This window comes from Aquila chrysaetos, chromosome Z (genome assembly GCF_900496995.4).
Source record: "Aquila chrysaetos chrysaetos chromosome Z, bAquChr1.4, whole genome shotgun sequence".
NCBI classification, from domain to species: domain Eukaryota; kingdom Metazoa; phylum Chordata; class Aves; order Accipitriformes; family Accipitridae; genus Aquila; species Aquila chrysaetos.
In genome coordinates this window covers 1,269,644-1,294,314 of record NC_044030.1, presented here as the reverse complement: position 1 = coordinate 1,294,314, position 24,671 = coordinate 1,269,644, and the positions used below count along the sequence as shown (strand labels likewise).

Below are 24,671 nucleotides of genomic sequence, written 5' to 3'. Positions count from 1 at the left end.
ATATCCTCTATGAAAAGAGATGATTTTATGATATGTTTGATAAAGGAGGAGGGGTGGAAAGGTGGAAGCCTGCTCAGTGTTCTGCTTGATATAAAGATTTATGCCCTGCACAGGTTACACCAAAATCAAAAGACCCACAGTGCTCGTAACAGAGACTTTGCTTTTAACATACCCTGTCAAGTGTGAACTGCAGAATAATTTGAATATTAAAATAAACCTAATTAATTATAAAACCCATAGCATTTAAGCTTTGGGTTTGTCCTCAAATATTAAGTAAAGCCCTCATGAGAAATCTGCTCGGCATTGGTAAGTCTTTGACAAATACACCAACTTTCAGTTCATACGAGTGAAAAATTGTTGCCAAAACACAAAAAGAAGAATGAATGTCAAGGTAGGCAAAAGGGGAAGTCTTCTTTGAAGACTTGAAGAATTTACTTCACATGGTGTATTTGATCTGGCTAAGATGTAGTTAATTCTCCCCACAGCAGCCCTCATAGTGCTGTGCTCTGTATCAGTAGCTAGAAAGGTGTTGATCACACACCAGTGTTTTGGCTGCTGCTGAGCAGCGCTGGCACAGCATCAAGGCTGTCTCTCCAAAATTCCTCCCTCCCCCAGCAGGCTGGGAGTGGGCAAGATCTCGTGAGGGGACAGAGCCAGGACAGCCGACCCGAGCTGACCAAAGGGGTATTCCATACCATATGATGTCTGCTCAGCAATAAAAGCTAAGAGAAAAGAGGCAGGGGGGGCATTTGTTATTAGGACATTTGTCTTCCGGAGCAACTGCTAAGCATACTGAAGCCCTACTTCCCAGAAGTGGCTAGACATCGCCTGCTGATGGGAAGTAGGGAATAAATCTTTTGTTTTCCTCTGCTTCCACACACAGCCTTTGCTTTTGCTTTATTAAACTGCATTTATCTTAACCCACAAGATTTTTCCATTTTGTTTTCTCCTCTGCCCCCATCCTGCTAAGAAGTGGAGTGATAGAGAGGCTTGGTGGGCACTTGGCATCCAGCCAAGGTCAACCCACCACATAGGGAAATAAATCCAACTGTTAATAAGGAACTGCATCTAATGCCACCACTTCTAGCATTTTGGAACCAACAAGATAACTGCTTGGTTTATAGTCTTGCTGGCACCAGCACTGACTCTGTCTGGCAGTAAGTCACTGGCTATGAGTACCATTCATTCTCAGCATTATTTTCACAGTTCTGAAGCTACTTCCCTCATGCTATCGTACCCTGTACCTTTACCAAACTACTAATCCCAGTAGTCATGTTTTGCAAGCATCTTTATCTTGTCCCCACTAGGTATTTGTGTTCCAAGATCATGAGCTTCTCAGATGTCAAGAAGCTCTGTAATCTAAAAACAAAATTGATTTTATTCCCTGAAGTTATACATTAAAAGCTATGCTGGAGCAGAGGCAGAATAAACATACCACTTAGTAACACAAAAATAAAATACATCAAAAAGATGCACTCACGGTAACATCACTATAGTCATTCTCTCACCTACTAGGAGACTATGCTTCCAACAACTCAATTCAGAAACTGTCTAAACTGATCAGAACAGTACCAAAAGAACACTGATGTATGTTTCAGAGAGTTTTAAGAACTGCCACGAAAGATAGCATACCAGACAAAATATTAAACAGTCTCTAAGAAGGTGAAGACTGTTTTAAGACTTAAAGTAGGATCTGGAGCTAACAAATCAGAGATTAGGATGAGAGGGATTATGAGAGAAAATTTAGGAGATTTAAGAGAAGAATAAGTATAGAGGCAACTATAGCGGGGGGAGAAACCTTGATACTGTGTGCTTATGTCCTCTCTAAGCATTTTATTCCAGGTAATACTGTCAACTGTCACCTGCAGACACTAAAAAAGCCATATGCACATGCACACTTCTATACAATACCTTTGCAAACTGCTGCTGCAGTCAGCTTCTTGTCCTACAACTAGTAAAACTGCCCATCCACAACACTCTCCAACTCCATCATGGAGCTTTTGCCATGTCACTTCAGCCTGGCAATCTCCAAGTGACAAAATTATACAGGAGGAGGTAGACGGACAACCACCCTGTAGCCCTTTCAGATGAAAACCTTACTGTTGCAGTAGTTACCCAACACTTCTTAGTCTTACAAGAATCAGCTTACATTCATCCCAAAATCAAAAGGCCTTACACACAACGGAAGAACACCTGTAACTTAAAAATTCATACCAGTACCAAGCAGCAAACAGCATCTATTTCAGATGGATGTATGGGGCCAGAATGACTGAAGACTAAGTGGCAGGAAAAATGTGAACCAAACAGTTATTCACTGGCTATCAAAAGTTTATATCCTCCATATATCATATATCTTGATATATTGGGTTTGTGTGGCAATGTTTTGGTAGCGGGGGGGGGCGGTTAGAGGGTCGGCTTCTGTGAGAAGCTGCTGGAAGATAGAGCTGCTGTCTGATAGAGCCAATGCCAGCCAGCTCCAAGACGGACCTGGGGCCGACCAAGGCCCAGCCCATCAGTGATAGTGGTAGTGCCTCTGTGATAACGTTTTTAAGAAGGAAAAAAAAAAAGTTGCAGGGCACACATAAAAGGCAGCCGGAGAGAGGAGTGAGAACATGTAAGAGGAACAACTCTGCAGACACCCAGGTCAGTGAAGAAGGAGGAGAGGAGATGCTCCAGGCGCCAGAGCAGAGATTCCCCTGCAGCCCGTGGGGAAGACCGTGGTGAAGCAGGCTGTCCCCCTGCACCCCAGGGAGGTCCACGGTGGAGCAGATCTCCACCTGCAGTCCGGGGAAGACCCCATGCTGGAGCAGGGGGATGCCCAAAGGAGGCTGTGACCCTGTGGGAAGCCTGCACTGGAGCAGGCTCCTGGCAGGATCTGTGGAGAGAGGAGCCCACGGAGCAGGTTTTCTGGCAGGACTTGTGACCCTGTGAGGGACCCATGCTGGAGCAGCGTGCTCCTGAAGGACTCCATGCCATGGAAGGCACCCTGCTGGAGCAGTTCGTGAAGAACTGCAGCCCGTGGGAAGGACCCACATTGGAGAAGTTCGTGGAGGACTGTCTCCTGTGGGAGGGACCCCACACTGGAGCAGGGGAAGAGTGTGATGAGTCCTGCCCCTGAAGAGGATGAAGAGGCAGAGATATGTGATGAACTGACCATAAACCCCATTCCCTGTCCCCCTGTGCTGCTGGGGGGGGGTAGGTACAGAATCCGGGAGTGAAGCTGTGCCCGGGAAGAAGGGAGGGGTGGAGGGAAGGTGTTTTGAGATTTGGTTTTATTTCTCATTACCCTACTCTGGTTAATTGGCAATAGATTGAGTTAATTTTCCCCAAGTGGAGTCTGTTTTGCCTGTGATGGTAATTGGTGAGTGATCTCTCCATCCTTATCTTGACCCACAAGCCCTTTTGTTATATTTTCTCTCCCCTGTCCAGCTGAGGAGCGGGAAGTGACAGAACGGCTTTGGTGGGCACCTGGCATGCAGCCAGGGTCAACCCACCACACTTGAGAATCACAGTTCTCTTACCAGAACGGAGTTCCAGCTCCCCCCTTTCTCTCTGGTCCCAGCTACATACTGAAGACCTCTACCTATTGCCACCTCTAATACTTGTGAGACCTCTCGAGATACGTTACTGCTATTTTTCATCACTTGAAGAAGCTCAGAGGGGTCTGAATCACCAGAGCTAACACAAGAAGTGAGGAAGGCATGGTCAGGAGCAGCAGAAAATTAGTATAGCCCACCTCTTTGAAATGGCAGCCTGACTTCATTGCCTGTTGAGCCAGTTTGACTGCTTAGGTGAAACTGCAGCACCATTAGCTGGCTTCCTCTACCTATCTTCAGTTCTTCCACCCATTTGGCCTGGTAGCTACACAGGAATAATTACCTTTCCTACTTACTTGAAAGAGAATAATCACTCCCATGCATAGCGATTTAAGAGCTCTTCATATATTTGCAGGCTACTACACACTAGCTTTCATGCAGGGGATCACAGTGCTCTATATACCCCAAATCCAACCCTATCCTTCCATGCAGGCAAACCTCAATACACCAAGAACCTCTCCACAAGACTTAAGCACTACAGTGTGTAGAGGCAGAAAGAGTTAATACTTTCAAATTCAGACATACTACCTTTCAGTGCAGGCACATAATCTTCTGTCTTCTTTAAGATTTGTTGATAGGTAGCTATAGCATTTTCATATTTGCCTAGAATCTGCTCAACTGCTGCAGCTCTGTAAATGCTGTACATGAGCTCTGGGTTCAGCTCACTTGCTTTCCTGAAGGATTTTAGAGCTGTTGAATAGCTACCTCTGCTCAAGTAGGCTTCCCCTAGAGACTCCCAGCAGTTGGAATCCTTTGGATCAGCCCTGAGAGCTGCCTGCAAACTGAAGATAGCAAGATATAAATTTATTTAAACAAAAGATGATACAAGTTAACATAAATTATTTTCTTACATTGTATATTCTCAGGACAGAAACACAAAATTATACAGAACTTTTAAACACAGCATAGTAGTGTTTTCATCTTGAGAGCACATTAAACAAGCTTAGACACTGTACCTAATCTTGGCTCATTATTCAGTGCTATACTGTGTTGTCTATGACAAGCCTGTCACCAGGCTTGTTAGTACAGAACACTGCTGTGCTGAAAAGACTACATTGTGCTAATTCTGGAACTGAAGATAGGCACAGCTTGCTTAGACCCATTTCCCATTGTTTAGTACAAGCCTTCCTATAATCAGCTAACTTAACTTCCAAAACTTGTAAGATCAAAGACCATTTTATTGCAATTTATAGAAAATTACTTAAACGTAAACCAGTGAACAGTTCTCTTACTCAGCCACTGCTTGTGACGGCTGACCAGTTCTCAGGTAGTAAAGCCCACGATGAAGCCAGGCCCATTTTGCTGTACCAGTACTCGCTTTCTCAGTTGCCTCATTCAGGATTGACAGAGCAGTGTCCTAACAAAGCACCAAAAATGCCAGGTTAGTAAACATATGTATGTGCAAAGAATAAAGTTCTTGTTACAGAAAAATACTGCTAATCCAGAAAACCATTAAACTGTCTAATCTGTTAATTACTGTAAAGAAGAAATGTTACAGGGGCTTTTTAAAGCTGGCAGGCTGAGTGGCAGATTAGAGAAGGAAATTATCACATCTAAAGACATGATTATTTCTTATGTACCAGTCTTTGCAAATAGACAGTAGCTTCCTGCAGTTTCGTAGATATTATATTTTAACTTTTTTTTTTTTAAACTAGAGAAAGATACAAGTATTTGCAGCAAGTCAGATACTTAGACTGACTTTCCAGATGTTCAAATGGAATCTGTCAAAGTATGGGTGGCTTTCTTGCTCTGTAATATTGTAGGCTAACAACTTTCTGTACAATGCTATAAGAATTGTTTTTTAAATGTTCTGATGACTTTGTGTGCTTTTCCTGAAAGCAGCGAGGTGGGAGATGGAGAAAAGATGTGGCACAAGTTAAATATGAAAAGAAAACTAACTTTCTCTTCATGTTCCCTACTGAAAAAATCCTTCATCTAAATCACGTATGTGATGATTACAATGTTATGCTTGGTTCACCTACCCTTCTCCCCACATAGATTTAATTTGGAATTGAAACATAAAATTGAAGGAGGTCCAACTAAGAAAGCTGCTAAGCAATGACAGAACATCTGTTTTCAGATCTTATTCTCAAATACAGAGGAAACCTGAAGTGATTGCTCAAAGAGCAAGATTAACAGAAAAACAAAATAGCAGTAATCCAAAGCATTGAATGTAGAATACCATGTCTCCAAGTTGCACACTTAAGTCTACAGCTGCTGTTCCAGATTCTTTATCGGTTCCATCCAGTTCAAAAGCCTTTTTATAGCAACCACGAGCTCTACTTTTGTCTCCAGCAATGTCTCTGTAGTAGTTACCTAAATAACAAAAGACACTTCCCAAGTAGCTGTCCAGTTTTGCAGCCTATAAGGAAATATGAACACAATATAAGACAGCATTCTGAAGGATTATACTGATGGACAGGTCCAGTGATAATTACTTGTTCAATCTCTGCTTATCAACTTATTTAAGCTCCCTCTGTGACAAATCTGAGTAGTCAAACTTTATTTTAAGATTTCAGAGATTACCCGAGCCTTAAATATTTGCAGAATCTGCTACAAACCTCATGACACAAAGCATTTTGTACATGAATTAGCTAGTTGTGCTAGGAGAAAACAATTCCTTACTACATCTCATCATTTTCATATTCTACTCTGTTTCAACCATTATGCTCATATTCTTGCCATATTACATCACAATTAACTTCAGGCTTTTCTAAAGTTTAAGTTCCTTTTTAGACACACTTGGCAGAATTCTTTATACTTAAGAAACCCACAGACCCCAAGCAGCAGAAAACAGCTTTGACAATAATAAAAAAAAAGCTTACATAAAACAGTTTAGAACCAAAAGTATTTTTCACTTCAACTACATTCTCCAGTATACTCTGCTGTTATTGAAGTGCAAACAGTAGGCACTGATTTGAGTTGCCAAAACCTATCACGAAGTTATATGGCAAGTTTAGAATGCCTAGAGTCTTATTTTGTATAATTCCATGTTTCCAATAAAGATGTCAGATTAAATCTTTTGGATTCACATTCTTATCTATGTTCAGAGAAAAAGCCACAACACCAAAAAGCCAAAGATCAGGAAAAGTATATAAATTGGGGGGTTTTGCAGACTTACTTCCTTGGCCAGACACTGAAACTCTAACACCGTTCTCATTTTTTTCCTTCCTCACTTTTTTTCCAATTTGAATTTTGCCCTCCTGATTTCAAAATGTCTTCAAAGATCTACGCTGGTCATCTAGAGGCCTCAACTTTACAGCCCTCAAGGAGAGAAGATTGAGAGAATCACCACTACATTTGGCTAAATCAAAAGCCTCAAGAATTAGGTGGAAAGAGGAAAACAAAAGCAGGGAGATTCCAGGTAACTGCACAGCTCCCTGCAGTGCCTTTTGCACAGCTGAACTTGGTTTACAGGCTCTGGAGACTTGTAAATGGTAACAAGCAGAATACTCAAGTCTGTCATTCCAGTCAGCGTATTCTCCAGATTTGGTTTCCGATATAGGAAAATACTAATTCTACATGAATAGTTAAAGCAGCCTTTACCTTCAAGAACTGAGTGAGTGCTTTTCCTTTGTCTTTTTTTGTCTCATCACTCATGAACCAGTATGTGAGCCCCAGGTAATGATGATACTCTGCAGTTTCAGCCTTTCTTTCAATAGCATTTAGAAAACTGAATAAAAGGAACAGAGGTCAGATCAGACAAATTCTCAAAAGCTGCAAAACACTACATGCTATTCGCCTCCCACATTTCCCTGTTAGAGGAAAGAAAAAAATAAATCTACCTTCTTTCTGCCTGTTCATAGTTCTTTTGGGAATAATGGATGAAACCCTCTAGAGCATGCGACTCAGCCAGATCAGGGTGGGACAACAGGAGCTCTTGTGAAATCTGCAAAAGGATGTCATTGTTCCCTAGTTATATCCTCTATGAAACCAAGAATTTGACTTAGCTTACAGGAAGGACAATACAGCACTAACCTTTGAAGCTTGATCCATTAAACCCTTGTTTAGATAAGCCTGACCTCTTATAGCTAAAACCACCGGATCGCTGCTTGCATCCACAATCTAGAAAACCAAGTGACAGACATGACCAAGTTATCCTCTCCCAAGATCAAGGAATCAAGACTGCATGAAGATAAAGACAAGAAAACATTTAGATAGAACATGCTTGAGAAGCCTTAGAATAATTTTGATGGAGAGCAGGTACAAGATTGCAGAGAGCAAGGACAAAGGTACAGAAGTCTAAACAGTGAAGAATGAAACTGTGACAAAAAAAGGGGGGAAGCAACTTCTGCTTAAAGCTTACGCATTTGATCTTAAAGTAATATGCTCTTGTTCATGACTAATGACAAGTGAATGAAGGACACAGCAACTAGGATTGTAACAATAATTCAAATTAAAATGAACAACAGCCATAAAAGTAGCGAGAACCCAGCAGCACTGAGCAAGACCAGACAAGGTCAAAAGTGATAGCTTCTAAAATCAGAATTGTGAATGAAAAAGAGACATAGCAAAGCCTAAAAAAAAGCCTAAAAAAAACAGAGGAGGAAGGAGTGTTTGGATTACACCATAGTTGGCAGGTGTTTTCTAAACCACACAGAATGTGAAAAGGAGGCAAGGGGAGAAATACACAGCTTGAATTTTTAGTACAGAAAGATGAGAGCACTTTTTAAAATAATAAAAATATATACCTTTTAGTCAACGAAAATACCTGCTCAAGTGCTTTAATGGCTTCTTCTGCAGCATCAGCATCAGCTATTTTAATCAAAGCCTCTGCTTTCAACTTAAGGATAAGGTTCTTCCACCGAAGACTAGGACCCTCAGGAGTTCCAAGAGCCTCAAGAGCTGTTGACAAGAGAAAAGTTTCATCAAGGAAAAACAGAAAAAGGAACTAACTACAAAGAGCACCACTGTTCCCAGTATTTTTAAATCTTGTTGTCGTGGCTTAACCCCAGCCAGCAACTAAGCACCAGCCAGCCACTCGCTCAGTCTCCCCCAGTGGGATGGGGAAGAGAATCAGAAGGGTAAAAGTGAGAAAACTCATGCGTTGAGATAAAGACATTTTTAACAGGTAAAGCAAAAGCCACACACACAAGCAAAACAAAACAAGGAATACATTCGGCACTTCCCATCAGCAGGCAGGTGTTCAGCCATCTCCAGGAAAGCAGGGCTCCATTCACACCTAACGGTGACTTGGGAAGACAAACGCCATCACTCCGAACATCCCCCCCTTCTTTCTTCTTCCCCCAGTTTTATATGCTGAGCGTGACGTCCCATGGTCTGGAATATCCCTTGGGTCAGTTGGGGTCAGCTGTCCTGGCTGTGTCCCCTCCCAACTCCTTGTGCCCCCCCAGCCTGCTCGCTGGTGGGGTGGGGAGCAGAAAAGCCCTTGGCTCTGTGCAAGCACTGCTCAGCAATAACTAACACATCCCTGTGTTAATAATGCTGTTTCCAGTGCAAATCCAAAACACAGCCCCATAATACTACTGGGAAGAAAATTAACTCTATCCCAGCCAAAACCAGCACACTTGTTAATTACAATTTTTCAGTCTAATAAAGCACCACTTAATAGAACAATTTTTTTGACTGCTCTCCCCCATGTTGAAGAAATTGTTCTGTAAAATTTCTATCTATTGAAGTTTAAAAGTTAAACTGATTTTAGAAAGGTTTTAGAAAGGTCCTCTCAGACATGTGGAGAGACTGATTGCTTTCTAGCTGCCGGCCTTATAAATGGAATGCTATACTTTTCCAATCTATGTCCTGAAGAAACAATGGCCTTTCAATAAACAAGTTGTTTTACACTTCAGTGTTTAAAGAAAAAATATTACTGAAACCAGGGATTTAACTCTGTGCCTGTGCAAGGGTAACTTTGTACCTTTCTATGCAGTATTGATTACTTCTCCAATACCCAGTATAATCTCACCTCAGAGAATGAGGGCATCTCTGTTGAGCATTAGCATTCTTCAAAAGCAAGAACTTTCTGAGTAACTCAGTTAACAATGTTTATTTTCACATCTGAAGGACATTTGTCTGACTTGACACAGCCAGTAAGACAGGCCAAGCATAAAGCAATGCTTCCCCAGAATTCTCTCCCACTTTCCATGTTCTCTGGACTCAAGGAAACTTTCTGCATCAACAGCATCTTCTAACGATGCACAATAGCTTAGCTTAACTTACACCTTGCATTGAGAAACAAAACTTACTTTGTTTGTACTGAGCCTGCCAGCATTTAGTTTCATTTGGTACTAACTAGACCTCACACAGGGAAACAAAACAGTTGATCTTTATCTTCCACATCACTTGCAACTTCACAGATTTCAGAATCATCTCTTCTCCGGGCTGGAAAAGGACTTTACAGACTATTTACTTACATGATGCATTTTCCATACATTTGATCATCCTTATTACTAGTCTATTAACTTCTACTGCTATTTTCTTTTTGAGAAGGGGTGGATGAGTACTAAAAATGCACAGATTTCACCATGCTGCTAAAGCTCTTAAAGCAACAGCATGTTGGTGCTCTGTTTCACTAACCATTCCTTTCCCTGTAATTCCTAATATCTGACTTGCCTGTAAAGCATAGAAGGGGAAAGAAACCATCCTATTTTTTCATACAAAATGAGGACCTTTCTGCTCTCTACTTCAGCAAGACTGTAGGATAGCTTTGTGGGAACCTTTGTTCCCACAACTGCATGATTTTGCATTTAAGACTATGGAATGTTATTCATTATTTTAAGACCTAGTTACCCACTCTGGTAATCTCCTCTTAAGAGTTTTGCAGTCTGCTTTGAATAGCAGCAAACTTTATAACCTTACTACTCAACATTCATAAACGACTAGAAAAGAGGATGAACAACACAGGTATTGGTGAAAATGTCAGGGACACCTCTTTCCAGCCTGAAAACAGACATTTATTACTATACTGTGCTCTAGCTTTTAATTTATTTAAAACTGTCATAACCCACTCAATGCTACAACTGTATTTCTTAACCAATGAGGCTGCTTAGTTTCCTTAACAGTCTTGTAAGAGATCTTATCAATTACCACCTGGAAATCAGAGAAGACTATATCACATCTCCCTTACCTACATGCTTGTAAACTCCTTCAAGGAGTTCTAAAAAAAACAACTTTACTTTACAAAAGCCACGACGTCTATCCCTCAGAACAATTCTTCTCCATAAATTCCCTAACTCTGTTCTTTCAGTTTTAACTAATTCAAGCACTAACATATCAGACTTGGTGGTGGTTTCCCTGATCTTTCCTAGAACCCTTTTTAAAACTTAGGGTCACATTATCTACCTCCAAGCATTTGGATGCCAAGATAGTTTAAGCAAGCAATTGTATAAACCCCTTAGTACTTCAGCAACTTCATTTTTAAGTTTCTCGGTCAATTCCCAGGTCAGTATCTCATAGTTCCTTAATGCTAATTTTTCTTGTCTTGTTTTATAGCAACTGCTATTAATGCTAGAATCACAGACAAGTTGTTTGACGAATCCCCTGAAAAGAAGGGTCATGGTGTAGTAGTCATCCTGAGCTCTTCCACATTGAACACAGATGGAAAAGAATCACCTTATTTTCATTCTTTCTGCAATAAATTTCTTTTTACCTACTTTGTTCTGTTTTCACATTTCCTTTGCCCAAATTTATAGGCCTTCTGAATCTCCCTCACTGGCAAGTACTCTCCCTTGCTTTTAATAATTTCCCATGACTCTTTAGCCAGGTCTGCATACTTTAACCTCTTCAAGCCTTTACTGAGAAGTTTTTCATCGCATTTGTCCCTGTCAGAAAAAAGTCCACTTTGGCTGCTCCTTCATTTATAACCATCAGATAATGGCTCTATTCAGATTCGATATGCATCACTAGATCATAATAACTGCCCTCATTCCCAGCTAGCGCGGATGAAGATTTACAGTCAGTGAAGTTTCTTAAGATGCGGTTGTACTACGCAACATTTCTGCATTTTACATTAACTTGAATAGAATCTTATCTTTTAAGTCTAAATATAAAGTCCACCAGACTAAAAATTTGTGACACCTACCCTTGCGGTTTCAGGCAATTATCTGCTGTTTGGTGGAGTTGGTCAACCACCAGCTGAAGAAGCACATCAGAACAAGCAAACCTTCTAAATATCAATCAGACAGCTTTCAGGTTCTGATTACTGACGTATCTTCTCTTTTCCTGAGACTAAGCAGCACAAGGTGCTTTTCAGCTGTCATAAACCAAGGGAAGCAGGGGACATCAGCACAAGCCATGAGACTGCAAAAAGCAAAGGACTATGACTGCTGCTAACTCAGATCTACCATGCAAAGGCCACATTGGCTGGACTACATAAAGTGGTGTACCCCTGCAGTTACTCTTTCAATTAGCTGGCAGTTAGTTACCTTGATTGCAGGACAGGACAGCGTCCCTGTGTTTGTGAATTTTCATCTGTGCCTCTGCCAAATAATGCCATGCTGCTGGACACTGGCTAGTCTTCTGCAAACCTAATGAAAGAAGAGTTTAAAAAAGGCACTAAAAAAAGTTGCTTATGGCTGCAAAGACACTGTAGCTGGCAGACGCTTTATTGCCATATAATGCCATCAAAAACATATTATCAATCAGATAATAAGACTTGCAGTTAATTTTTTTCTTTGAGTCTTATTTTAAACTGTTTTAGACATACAGGCCTCCATGCAGTAAGGCAAAGACTAAGGAGCACGTAAGCTTCTGTTAGGCTTAGTTTTGCATATAACATTACATATAAAAAAAAGAAAAAGGGAAAAAAGTAAGGAAATATACAACACTAGCTTAAGGTGCACCTCTGTTTCAAAAAGAAAAAAGTCCTTCATTTTGATCAGACATTAACATCAGCAGCCTGTAGATCACTTTTCAGTTTTTCTTAGAAACCAGAAAAGGCCTATAGAACTTCAAGATGGAAAAAGAATGATGGCAAGAGTGTTTCACTGAAACTTCTTGATAAACTTGCTTTAATTAAAGATTCAGTAATAAAACTGAATTTGCTCTTCTGAGAGAGATACATATATGTATACTACTACTAAACAATGCCTTGAAGCTTCAATGCCTAAAATGCAAACACTTGGCTTACTGCGAAAGACATTATTTCCAAGCTTTAGACATTTACACACTATACCAAGAGCCTTGCCCTTTGCATTCTCCCCTTCATGAGTGGAGTATTACACATAAAAGTAAAAATAAAAAAATAAAATTATTTGGGAGATATATCTTTCGTCAAAAACAGGTTGTATGTTCTGTCAAAACATCCAAGGGCATTTAAGTCAGAAGAATTTGCTTTCCATGGAAGACTTTTTCCTCTTAAGCACCTGAAATTTTTATTTCAGATTTCAAGCAAGACATGTTATATCACTGCATGTAAGCTACGGTACTATACTGTAGAATATTCTGAAATCCAGTTTCAGAAACAATCTTATTCTAAACCTGGGTGAAAGGATGCAGCATAGCCTGACTGACTCCTGATCGCTTAGATCCCAAATGGTTATTTACCCAGCTTTCTCAGCAAGCTGTTTTGAATTTTCCATGGCCAGCACAGTGACAATGGAAAGTCTTATTCTCCCGCTAGTATACTTATGAATAATTTTCAAAGAGTTTTGCCATTTCAATACAAGCAAGATAATTACAGAGCAGTAAGCCAACTCGTCAGAAAATCTGGTGACTGAAAAAAAAAACCCAAAACCTCCGATGTTTCTCTTCAGATACCCAATACAAGTGTTTACCCAATGTAAGTATTAAAGAGGTCTTAAAATGATTTAACTTTAAAGGGAAGTCATCTTTGTTCAGGTACAGAAATGCAATAACTAGATTAGAGGAGCTGCATTATATTTTACTTTATAAATTCCACATTCCTTCATTAATTGCTATTGCTGTATTTACTGCTTCATCTAGGTATTTCCCCAGTAACAATCAGATTAAAAAAAAGTTTGAAGCTGATCACACTAAAATACTACAGAGCTGATTGTAACAGCAATGACAGACTTCAGAGATGATATACTTAAAGCTTTATTATTTCAGTTACCAATCGAGAAAGTGTTGAGTATTCTTTTTAAATCTAGCTGGTCTTAGAACTGGCAAAGTACTACAAAACTGCAAGATTCCAAAAATATCCAGCATAAACTAGCTGGTGTTCAAGCTACAGAGTGCTATTACTTCCTATTACACATTTACCTTCAGTAAGACTCTTAATAGCCTCCTTGTATTTCTTTTCTTGAAGGCATTTTATACCAAATCCAATGATGCCTGGACCACTGCTTGCGTCCAGCTCCAAAAGCTTAGAAAAATAATGCAGGGCCTCTTCCGACAAAGTACCTGGTTTCAGAAAAAGAAATATTTTACAGAGTTTTAGATTTAAAAAAATGCAACAGCATATCTTATTTATAAATATGACCCTTATCCTTTGAGCTCAAAGTAATGAATTTATTAACTAAATCTTTTTCGAAAGGTACTACATACTTATCACTCTCCACCCCCAAAACCAAACCCAAAAAACAAGCAGTAATCTAAATACCCAGTACCACCAAACAAAATAAACTGTCAGTCTGAAACCTGAATTTTTAGCCACTTGTGTTAAATTACTACAGGTATACTGCCTTTATTAACAAAAACTAATTCCTTCATATGCTTTTTATGTAAGCCCAGCTGAATGCCCACATGTCCAAATCTGCCACAAATAAAACAAAGTAATTTCCTTCCAGAGTAGGCCTTGTGTACCTACAAATTTGCTGTGATGAGCTTGCTGAAACAGTCTTGCTGTGAAACCACGTAACTTAATTTCTTGGCTTAATTTCAACTGATGCTATACTCACTTTTTATGCTTGTGTTTAGCTATGATAGTAGACTTGGCAGTCCTTGCTGAAAGCAACTGTTGTGACTTGCAGCAACAGACTTTGAACTATTATTTTCTTTAAAAAATTATGGATTTATTTGACATAAAGGTTGCCTTTGATTGGTATTTGGTAAAGGTGGCTAATAATGCATCTGAGTTACAAGCCCACAAGTTTGGGGCATGAAGGACCATAACATGGCTGGAATGACTCAGATATAAACAAACAGCCTTACTAAAAACCTAAGCATCATCCTCCCTACCCCAAGATGGCTGTGGGGTGGTGAGATGCTGTCAGAGCATTGGTATATAAGAATTGTGCCAACCAGATGCTCCTCTTCCTTTGGAAATTAGTTTCTGCATGTTTCTCTGAACTGTAAAGCATTCTTACGTGGAAACAAGAGTCTGGGCCTCATTTGTCTTCCTCCTCTCTCACCAAAGTGAAAAATTCTCTCATTTTATGTTGCTATGTTATTCCATGAAGCTTACCTTCAAAATTGGAAAAGGCATTCTTCTACCTAAGCTGAAAGTTATTTCTCTTTATATAAACCAGAGAGATTTTTTCCCTAATTTTCTTTCCTTGTTTGAAAAAAAAATAAAAACAACTTCTGATGCCTTAAACAATAAAATGAAAGACCCAAATTTAGTAGTTATCTCTGAAAACCCTGAGAAAGTGTCCAACACTATTGCAATGTTGTTTAGTGAACTACTGAAAAAAGCAATTGTATACTTTCACATCCCTGCACTATTGAACACACCATGGTATTTTTTTTTCCTCAGATTCTCCTTTTCTACTTAGAGCAAATATCTAAACAGATCTGTCTATTCCCTATTCACCAGGCATTCTTCTGAAGACAGTTCCACAAATGTTTGTTCTTTTTGCCAAGAGAGGTGTTCTGTGTCAGGAATAACCTACGTGTACCCTGTCCTCAGCCTTAGAGCACTGGTTAACATTCTCCATTCCCTCTTCTAAGCTTAAGAAGCTAACCTTCATTTATCCGGCGAAGCTGCTTTCAAATTTTGTAAGGCATTCTTTCTTTGCAACTTTGTACATTGCCAGAGTTGGACCTAAGTCGCAGAAGATTTTTGCCAATTTACAGTCACCACTCAATTACGGAGCTAGGAAATAGCAGATCATAGGACCAAACACTTTTCATTTCCAGACAGGCAGAAATATAACATAGAATTAAACAGTGCACTTGTATTGGGTTGTGAAGGGTAAAAACTTGTAAAAAGAGTCACAAAACTAGGTGTAAAAGAAATAATTTAAGCCCCAAAAATGTCTAAATCCATCCTACTCACCTGACTGAAGAAAATGCAAGCAAAGTACTTCTAAAGGATAACTCACAGTATGATACAAAACCATCATATCTTTACAGGCCTTTTCCAACCTAGCTGTTTCGTGAGAAAACTTGAAAGGAAAAAGATAAATAGTTATTTGTGTGAATTATCAGATGTGGACTATTACATCTACTCACTGATGAAGACAGATTAACATAACCTTACTTTTGACAAGCACTGAATAAAGTCCTTGTAAAGATTTTGGTGGTCTTCACCAGGAACAGTGTCAGCAGAGTTCACCGCATGTTCAAATGCAGTCAAAAGCTGAAATGAGAAATAATTAGGAGTACAACAAACAATGACTTTAGGAAAATGTTATCTTCATAGGATAGACTATTTCGGTTGGAAGGGACCTACAACAATCATCTAATCCACCTGCCTGACCACTTCAGGGCTCACCAAAAGTTAAAGCATGTTATTAAGGGCATTGTCCAAATGCCTCTTAAACACTGACAGGCATGGGGCACCGACCACCTCTCCAGGAAGCCTGTTCCAGTGTTGGGGTACCCTCTTGGTAAAGAAATGCTTCCCAGTGTCCAGCCTGAACCTCCCCTGATGCAGCTTTGAACCATTCCCACAGGTCCTGTTGCTGGATCCCAGGGAGAAGAGATCAGCACCTTCCTCTCCGCTTCCCCTCCTCAGGAAGCTGTAGACAGCAATGAGGTTGCCCCTCAGCCTCCTTCTCTCCAAACTAGACTAACCCAGAGTGCTCAGCTGCTCCTCACAGGACATGCCTTCCAGCCATTTCATAGTTAAGTGGATAGTTACATGTTATTATCTGGATCCTACTCATTAAGTTTACACCAGTACTGTGAACAGAGAAAGTCACAAAGCAAGGTCCTTATCGTGAAGTAGTACTCAGATAGGATCCAAAGCACATTAACTGTCTAGTACAAGATGAAGCAGTAATATACAGTTTCATAATGTAAGGTGGGTACAAGGAAGGCAAAATTTGTAAGAACATAGATTCTTCTTCATACCTGTCCTGATTTTGGCTGGGGTAGAGTTAATTTTCTTCCTAGTAGCTAGTATAGTGCTGTATTTTGGATTCAGTATGAGAAGAATGTTGATCATACACTGATGTTTTCAGTTGTTGCTAAGTAGTGTTTGTACTAAGTACAAGGTCTTTTCAGCTTCTCATGCCCAGCCAGCAAGAAGGCTGGAGGGGCACAAGTTGGGAGGGGACTCAGCCAGGACACCTGACCCAAACTGGCCAAAGGGATATTCCATACCGTGTGACATCAGTATATAAGATAAACTGCGGGGAGTTGGCTCAGAGGGCATATTGCTGCTGGGGAACTGATGGGATCGGTCGGCGAATGGTGAGCGATTTCATTGTGCATCACTTGTCTTGTATATTCCAATTCTTGTATTATTATTGTCATTTTATTTTCTTCTTTTCTGTCCTATTAAACAGTCTTTATCTTGACTCAGGAGTTTTACTTTTTTTTAAATTCTCTCCCCTATCCCACTGAATAGGACGTTGCCTTCAATGCCACATGCTTCCAGGTTCAGGTGCTTTACTCAAAACTGCAGTAAAGTGAATTGCAGATTTGCATGTGAAACCCATTCCTGGTATTCATGCAACTTTTCTTCTTTTTTAAACTTCTTGTCCCCAGAAAAGAAAGCAGTGCTGCCCACAGCACCTCTTTTCTACAATAGATCCTAAGTTAAAGCACTTGCCGTCTCAAAAAGTAGAGATCTAGGTTCAATTTTCCACTGTGTGAAATTATTTCAGTTTGTATTTTCTACTTTTCTGGAGCACTGCTACCAACCAGATTGGTGCGGAGAAATTTACACCCTTCTTGTTGAAGTATGTTCATCTTACATGAGAGATTAATCAGGTAAAATTAAATTTGGGCATAGAGAACACAGAATCAGTATAATTCATTCTGTGTGCTCCAATTACCTTTGACATTCTCCTAAGAAGCAAGAGCTTAAAACCTACAGAAGAAAATTTGAACCAAAACACTGATATATAGGATAAGCAGGAAAAACAGTGCAAAGCTACCTCTTCTACCTCAGAGGAAAGCAGAGGGAGCTTCTTGTTTTGAAGAACAATGGTATTGGGTTTGTGTGGTGCGGTTCTGGTAGCAGGAGGGCGACGGGGGTGGGTTCTGTGAGAAGCTGTTAGAAGCTTCCCCTGTCTGACAGAGCCAGAGCCAGAGCCAGCCAGCTCCAAGTCAGACCCATCGCTGGCCAAGGCCGAGCCCATCAGCGACACAGGTAGCGCCTCTGGTATAACAGATTTAAGAAGGGGAAAGGAAAACATGAGCAGCACCACCAGGACCCAGAGAGAGGAGTGAGAATATGTAAGAGAAACAACTCTGCAGACACCAAGGTCAGTGAAGAAGGAGGGGGAGGAGATGCTCCAGGCACCGGAGCAGAGATTCCCCTGCAGCCCGTGGGGAAGACCATGGTGAGGCAGGCTGTCCTCCTGCAGCCCAGGGAGGTCCACGGTGGAGCAGATCTCCACCTGTAGCCCGGGGAAGACCCCACGCTGGAGCAGGGGGATGCCCGAAGGAGGCTGTGACCCCGTGGAAAGCCTGCACTGGAGCTGGCTCCTGGCAGGACCTGTGGCCCCATGGAGAGAAGAGCCCATGCTGGAGCAGGTTTGCTGGCAGGACTTGTCACCCCCTGGAAGGGACCCATGCTGGAGCAGTTCATGAAGAACTGCAGCCTGTGGGAGGAACCCCAAGCTGGGGCAGGGGAAGAGTGAGGAGTCCTCCCCCTGAGGGGGAAGGAGTAGCAGAGACAAGGTGTGATGAACTGACCTCAACCCCCATTCCCCGTCCCCCTGCACTGCCGGGGAGGAGGAGGTAGAGAAGTGGAGGAGGAGTGGAGTTAAGCCTGGGAAGAAGGGAGGGGTGGGGGAAAAGGGTTTTAAGATTTGGGTTTATTTCTCATTACCCTACTCTGATTTTGATTGGTAACAAATCAAATTAATTTTCCTGAGTTGAGTTTGTTTTGCCTGTGATGGTAACTGGTGTGTGATCTCCCTGCCCTTACCTTGACCCACAAGCCTTTTTTTTAATTTTCTCTTCCCTCTCCAGCTGAGGGAGGGAGTGATAGAGTGGCTTTGGTGGGCACCTGGCATGCAGCCAAGGTCAACGCATCACACCGTCAAAGCTTATGCGGGATGCTTCTCATAATATGCAGAGGTAGAACAATGCATCACTGTGCTACCGTGCAAATTTGGACTCCTGTAGAGCTTAACAGGCAGTTAATGAAGGAGTTCCAGGTGCCTTGGATTTAGGTGCCTTATCTCAGGCTGCTGCACTCTCGCTGTGTTTGTCAGAAGGTAAAATCGCCCATCGTTTCCTGAGAAGTGTAGTACCATTGAACATTAATGAGACAAATAGTTGCAAGATTTGCAAGGGTTTTAAGGCTTCATTTGAAGTTTAGCTGCACTGTATGTATGTATGTATTTAGATGAGTTGGAGTGAGAAACATTACCGACTGTTCAGTCTTATTATACTTATTCTGTGTACTGTCTTTCAGTAACTGGATCATCTTCTTCCAAAGCTGATGAAGCTCTGCCTTTTCTGCACCTTCCTCCTGCTTCATTTGTATGAGTTTCTGCCATGTTTCAGCCACCTGGAACAAATCACAAAATCATAGAATGGTTTGGGTTGGAAGGGACCTTACAGATCATCTAGTTCCAACCCCATGCCATGGGCAGTGACACCTTCCACTAGACCAGGTTGCTCAAAGCCCCATCCAAGCCATGCTGGATCTACAGCACTACGAACAGAAAGAGAAGAACAGCAGCAGTCCATGATGAAATTCCAGTGTGGAAAAATCAACAGAACTGAAAAAGAGAAAATAGGACCCTGAAGCCTAACTTGCGGTTTGCTGTTGCACACAGAGCAAGTCTGCCTTTGCCTTCATGTGCTAAACAATTAGCATTGAATTTAGTTTCAGAAACTGATATACAAAGAGGCTAATTAATAGTCTTCAGCCTGATGCTAAGTGATATGTAAAATTTTTCATTTTCCATTGCTGGAGGAAAGGGGAGAAGACGACATGGAGTAAGACCATGCACCACCTTGTAAGAAAGCAACCTTTTTAAAGAGCAAAGGAAGAGTGAACAGCGTAACTGCAGAAACAGGTACGTAACATTACTACAGAAACTATAGGCAATGCTACTATTGAACCATACAGGCATCTAACAGCTCCACCTCGTGGTAAACTGACACGAGCCACGACTATTTATGCAATGGTCACGCTGACACAAACTTTGGGAGTGCTGGGTGGGTTGAAGCTTGGGTTGCCCTGGAGCAGCTATGCTCCTCTTATTGTTGTGCGTGGAATGCAGTGCATAAGCCGCAGGCAATCAAGTTCAGGTTGTGTACAAATTCCGCCTTACCCTCTGGCATGAAGTATCAGGGACAGACTAGGAAGGGATCACCACACCAGTGAAGGGCTAATCAGATAGCTGGAACTGGCCAAGCTAGGCAAAGGACACCTGGCTCACACATACTGCACATAAATATGCATTTGGGATCATGGTTGACTTCCAGAAATAAAATAGAAGAATGATGTTCCACCCTTTCAGCCTATATACTAACATTGTCAATTTAATGGATTGCGTCCAAGTCTTACACAGTGGAAAAGAAAGGAATATAGTTAAAATCAGTTCTTCCTGGTTGTAGTACACAAGGAGATCTTAAGTGGTTTGTGACCCAAAAAATTGGGGATTCCTTGATGAAAAGCAGTTAGTTCTGATGAAATGGGAATTTCTTTCTAGCAGAGAGAAAGTAAAGTACTCAACCTACCTCTAAATATTTCTTTTCTTGATGATATAGTTCCACAAGTTTGTTACATACATCATACCATTTCTGCTTGTCACCTCTAGAAAGGAGGAAGGAAGAAAATCCCACACAAACATGACAAGTTTTCCATAAAATAGTATAATGTTTTTCAAATTCTGACAATTGTTAGTAGGTTCAGTTGCCAAACAAATATTTAGAATAAATACTACAGATAGCCCTAAAAGTTTTACTCATTGCTGCTGTAACTGAGTGAAAAAAAATTACTTTAAGGGATTGTACTTTTCTTTTTGAACAATTTTCAAATTAAGGAAACAAATTGAATCCTCTAGTCAGCTACAGTGACAGCTGATAGTTAGATTTGTTTAGAACTGTACCTATATGAATCAGATGACATATATTCTGTGATCTTAAAGCAGAGAAAAATAAGCCTACTTATGAATGCAGACAATGAACTGTCAGAGCCAAATGCTTCGAGGCAGTGAGTTTAGACAGAGGACATTGGATAACATAGAATTTTCTGAACTACTAACCTCAAGTACAATTATTCCAAGAGTTTTTGCCGTATCAAAAGGGACAGGATCAAGAAACTTTATACAGGTACAGAAAACCTTAGTAACAAGTGCTGACCCACTGAAATGGCAAAGCTTTAAAAATAAAAGCCTGCTCTGTGTATGAGCAATGGCATTCAGAGAACTAGAAATCTTGGACTGAATTATGGTATTCAATATCCTTTACCTTTCAAGAAGTTCCAACAGCTTTTGGTAAACCTCTGCTAAGTCTCCTTTGACATCTGTTTGGTTGGATTTCTCATATAAATTTGCTAATCCCTTTAAAAAAAAAAAAAAAGATAAAAATAAGTAAGATTTTATGTCAACAGTTGCGTGTTAGAACACTGTAAGTTCAGCCTACAAAAATTATTCCATTGCCTTCAGTGGGGTCAAGTGTTAATGTAGTAATCTCTGAGCAGAATCTATGTTGATTCTTCTGTACACCCTTCTGAATCCACTTATTTTAAATTAAAAGCTTTCCTCATTCTCTTAACTAGTACCAACAACTATTTGAAACTTGTATATATTACATAAGCTTGTCTGCATAACAGACAATACACAAAGCACACCAAGTCATATGATAAAAGATCTATACCCAAGTATCATACCATCTTGTATAGTAACAGATAGCCAGAATGATTGCAAAACTGAGGAAATTTCAATATACCTTGAAATCAGGCACCAACAGTTATATTTTTAAAAGTTATTTATATTGAAAATACTAAAAACCTTACTACCTTAGAAAAATATCGACTGTTGGTATCAGAGACAGACTTAATACGCAACCTTATGCTTCACAAGTCTCCAAATAACATAACTGTATGTAGTAAAAATATGCTGTTACGGGTTGTCATGCACACACCACCCAGCACACAGCTATTTTAAATGTATACTGTTGTTTTTAAGTAACAACAAAATAATTCAGTAACAATCCACTCGATGCTGGAAGCTGGAAAAATAAGCTATGAGATAAAATATTTTCTCTCTTATGACAGAAGCCTTGTCAAATGTTTCTTGAGCTACCAGCATGGAAATTCCTAAGCATGGACGAATTTACTCTGTTTGAATTGGTGTTCTCCCTTGCATGTTTCACTGCTATCTAGTCTACACATGAAATACACACTTAAATATACTGAAACTAAAATTCACCCTGCCAGACATAGGCAGCTTCCCATGGCTTTGCTTTGGACACACAAATATGAACCTCAGCTACTCCAAAGCTTCAGTAGAACTAATGTCCTCAAGAAAACACGATTCAAGTCTCAGCTGTGCTTTGTTCCCGTATTTAACTCCATACTGACACTCTTCAGGGAAAGAAAAAGTGAGTCTGGACATTCACGTACCTGCCATGCCAGTAACTGGTTTGGTTCAAGTTCAATAGCCTTCTTATATGCTCCTTTGGCCTGATCACGCTGATCTAACTCAGCAGCTGCCAGGCCAATAAATACCCAAGCATTGTAATTGTTTTTTTCTTGCTTCAAGACTGCCTAGAAATACACAATTTTAAGGGAAACTGACGAATGAAATGCATCTTATGTATCCACATATTGAGTTTTATCATTAATTTGGTAAATTATTCTACATGGTAATATTAGAAGATAAGTAATTTTTAGGGAAAGGCTAAGATTAGTAACTTTAGCTTTTCATGCCAGAGAATGCTTCGTACCAGAAGTGTTCTGCCAGTAACCATGTCTATAGCTCAGCAATTAAAGCACTCCTGTCAAGGCCTGGATTAGAAATGGATTTTTATCTCTATCATTCTAGACTTAATATTCTTATCACCACATATAAGCAAATGCAAAAGAAAGGGGAATAGAAGCTTACGTGTGGGTAAGTAACATGAATGATCAATGAAGTTAAATCTGGAAATCAACCTCAGCTATTACATCAGTAAGGTGCTCCACCCTCTGCATTACTATACAGCTGTAGGGGCAGGGGAACAGCAAACAAAATGTGCAAAAATATTAACTTCCAAGTAAAAAATGAATTACCTTGCAATGTTTTAAGGCCTCCTTATATTCTTTATTTCGTATTGCGTCTCTAGCACTCTTTAATGCTGCCTTCACCTCCTTATTTGACATCGTGGCTACTAAGTAAAAATGACATATAGTCAGTCATTATAAAAAGATACAGTGAACTCAAAACATTGTTTATATCCTACTGTAATTGCACAGAGAGTATTTTAAACACAGAAATATAGTGCAATATGCCAAAATCCATACATCACTAAAAACTGCTGAAATCAAGCAAGATGGTTAAAATTAGTTAGTTATGCTTAGCTCCACTGCAGGATTAAGTCAATATTCCAAACAGTTAAATGACACAAAGTAGCTATCCCAGAAGAGAATTTCTGTTAAGGTTTAAGATAAATTTAAATAGGAGAGGTGGGATACGACAGGCACCCTAGTTAGACTCTTGGGAAGACACCATGCATATAGTTTCTTTTAAAAGAGGAATTACTAAGCAGTGAGCTGTGCTTAAGAGGCATATTACACTGGACATGTGCTCAACGGGTTCCTAAGAATCAGAGTTTTTCTTGTGTGCTACCTATGGCAGCACCATGGCCAGCCTGTCGTTTACGTTCAGGTGTGGTCCACAATGCCCCTCTCTCTCCCTTCGCATGCACTTACGGAGGACTCCGCTTCTGACTACAGCTGACAGAGAAAAAGAATAAGCATTTAAGGACACATCAAAGAGGCATTCATGCTTTTGAAGTCTGACATAATCATGCACTATTTTGATGCATATAGTAAATGTTTTGCCTCAAACGAACTTTAGAAAACGCCATAGTCAAAACTGCCTAAATGAGATGAGGCTGAGAAACAACACTGCTGGTGCAGGCACTGAAAGAGACTGAAAAAGTGACAAGCTGCAGAACAAAAAAAAACCTTTTAGCAGCTGAAGAGCAAGAAATAAGGAGTGGATGAAGGGCCTAGAGAGAAACTTATAATGAATGGACAAAGAAAGAGGGAGGATTTCAAATATTCCCTCAGAGCCTAAAAATATATAAAGAACTCTGTCAAACGTGCATTACTTAACAGCTGCTGGAGATAAGTTTGGTTCCTAACAGGGCACAGACACCTCGATCACCAAACACACAGCCCCTCGCCGGCAGTTCTGAGCCTGAGCTCCATTTTCACCTACGGTAAAAAAGAGACACCACGTCACCGCAAAACCGGGCACCTCGCAGAGAGGTGGGCTCCACAGCCCTGTCCCGGAAAGACGGACCACCAGGCCGGGCCCGCCGGCGAGGCCCGGTAACCGCGGGCCGCGTGGGGAAGCGGCCCGGCGCCGGCAGCCCCTCCGAGCAGGGGGCAGACCGGGCCGCCGGCCGTCGCGGCGGGGGAAGACAGGACGGACCGGACAGAACCGGGCCACCGCCGTCCCTCCCTCTCCCGCCGCTTCACCTTCACCTACCGCCGCCGCAGCAGCCATGGGGACTGCCCCCCGCGCGCATGCGCACTGCGGCTTCACGCAGCCGCCCTCCCGCGTCAGCCGCCATTTTCCCTCGGGCACGGTGGGAGATGTAGTTCCTGCCTCCCGCCGCCCCGGGTGCACGCTGGGAGTCGTAGTCCCC

At 41.0% G+C, this 24,671-nt stretch overlaps 1 protein-coding gene across 14 annotated transcripts in view; it reads right to left on the bottom strand.

The window, feature by feature from the left end:
• Positions 1-24,594, bottom strand: part of TTC37 (tetratricopeptide repeat domain 37) — a 52,222-nt gene extending 27,628 nt beyond the window's left edge. For 2 of the 14 annotated variants that reach the window (XM_030004127.2, XM_041120796.1), the window contains exons 1-18: positions 24,512-24,587; positions 24,129-24,234; positions 23,086-23,183; positions 22,438-22,581; positions 21,282-21,373; positions 20,550-20,625; positions 19,228-19,368; positions 15,937-16,035; positions 15,733-15,841; positions 13,776-13,916; positions 11,978-12,079; positions 8,308-8,441; positions 7,575-7,661; positions 7,382-7,485; positions 7,143-7,269; positions 5,779-5,958; positions 4,829-4,953; positions 4,125-4,378 (exon numbers count right to left, since the gene is read on the bottom strand). In XM_030004127.2, coding sequence (XP_029859987.1) covers positions 4,125-4,378; positions 4,829-4,953; positions 5,779-5,958; positions 7,143-7,269; positions 7,382-7,485; positions 7,575-7,661; positions 8,308-8,441; positions 11,978-12,079; positions 13,776-13,916; positions 15,733-15,841; positions 15,937-16,035; positions 19,228-19,368; positions 20,550-20,625; positions 21,282-21,373; positions 22,438-22,581; positions 23,086-23,175 — 2,005 coding nt within the window. In that variant the 5' untranslated portion in view covers positions 23,176-23,183; positions 24,129-24,234; positions 24,512-24,587. Of the gene's footprint in view, positions 1-4,124; positions 4,379-4,828; positions 4,954-5,778; positions 5,959-7,142; positions 7,270-7,381; positions 7,486-7,574; positions 7,662-8,307; positions 8,442-11,977; positions 12,080-13,775; positions 13,917-15,732; positions 15,842-15,936; positions 16,036-19,227; positions 19,369-20,549; positions 20,626-21,281; positions 21,374-22,437; positions 22,582-23,085; positions 23,188-23,674; positions 23,749-24,119; positions 24,235-24,501 lie in introns of all 14 variants that reach the window. The other 12 variants (XM_041120788.1, XM_041120789.1, XM_041120787.1 and 9 more) reach the window with 12 other exon arrangements.
• Between the last annotated feature and the right edge of the window lie 77 nt (positions 24,595-24,671).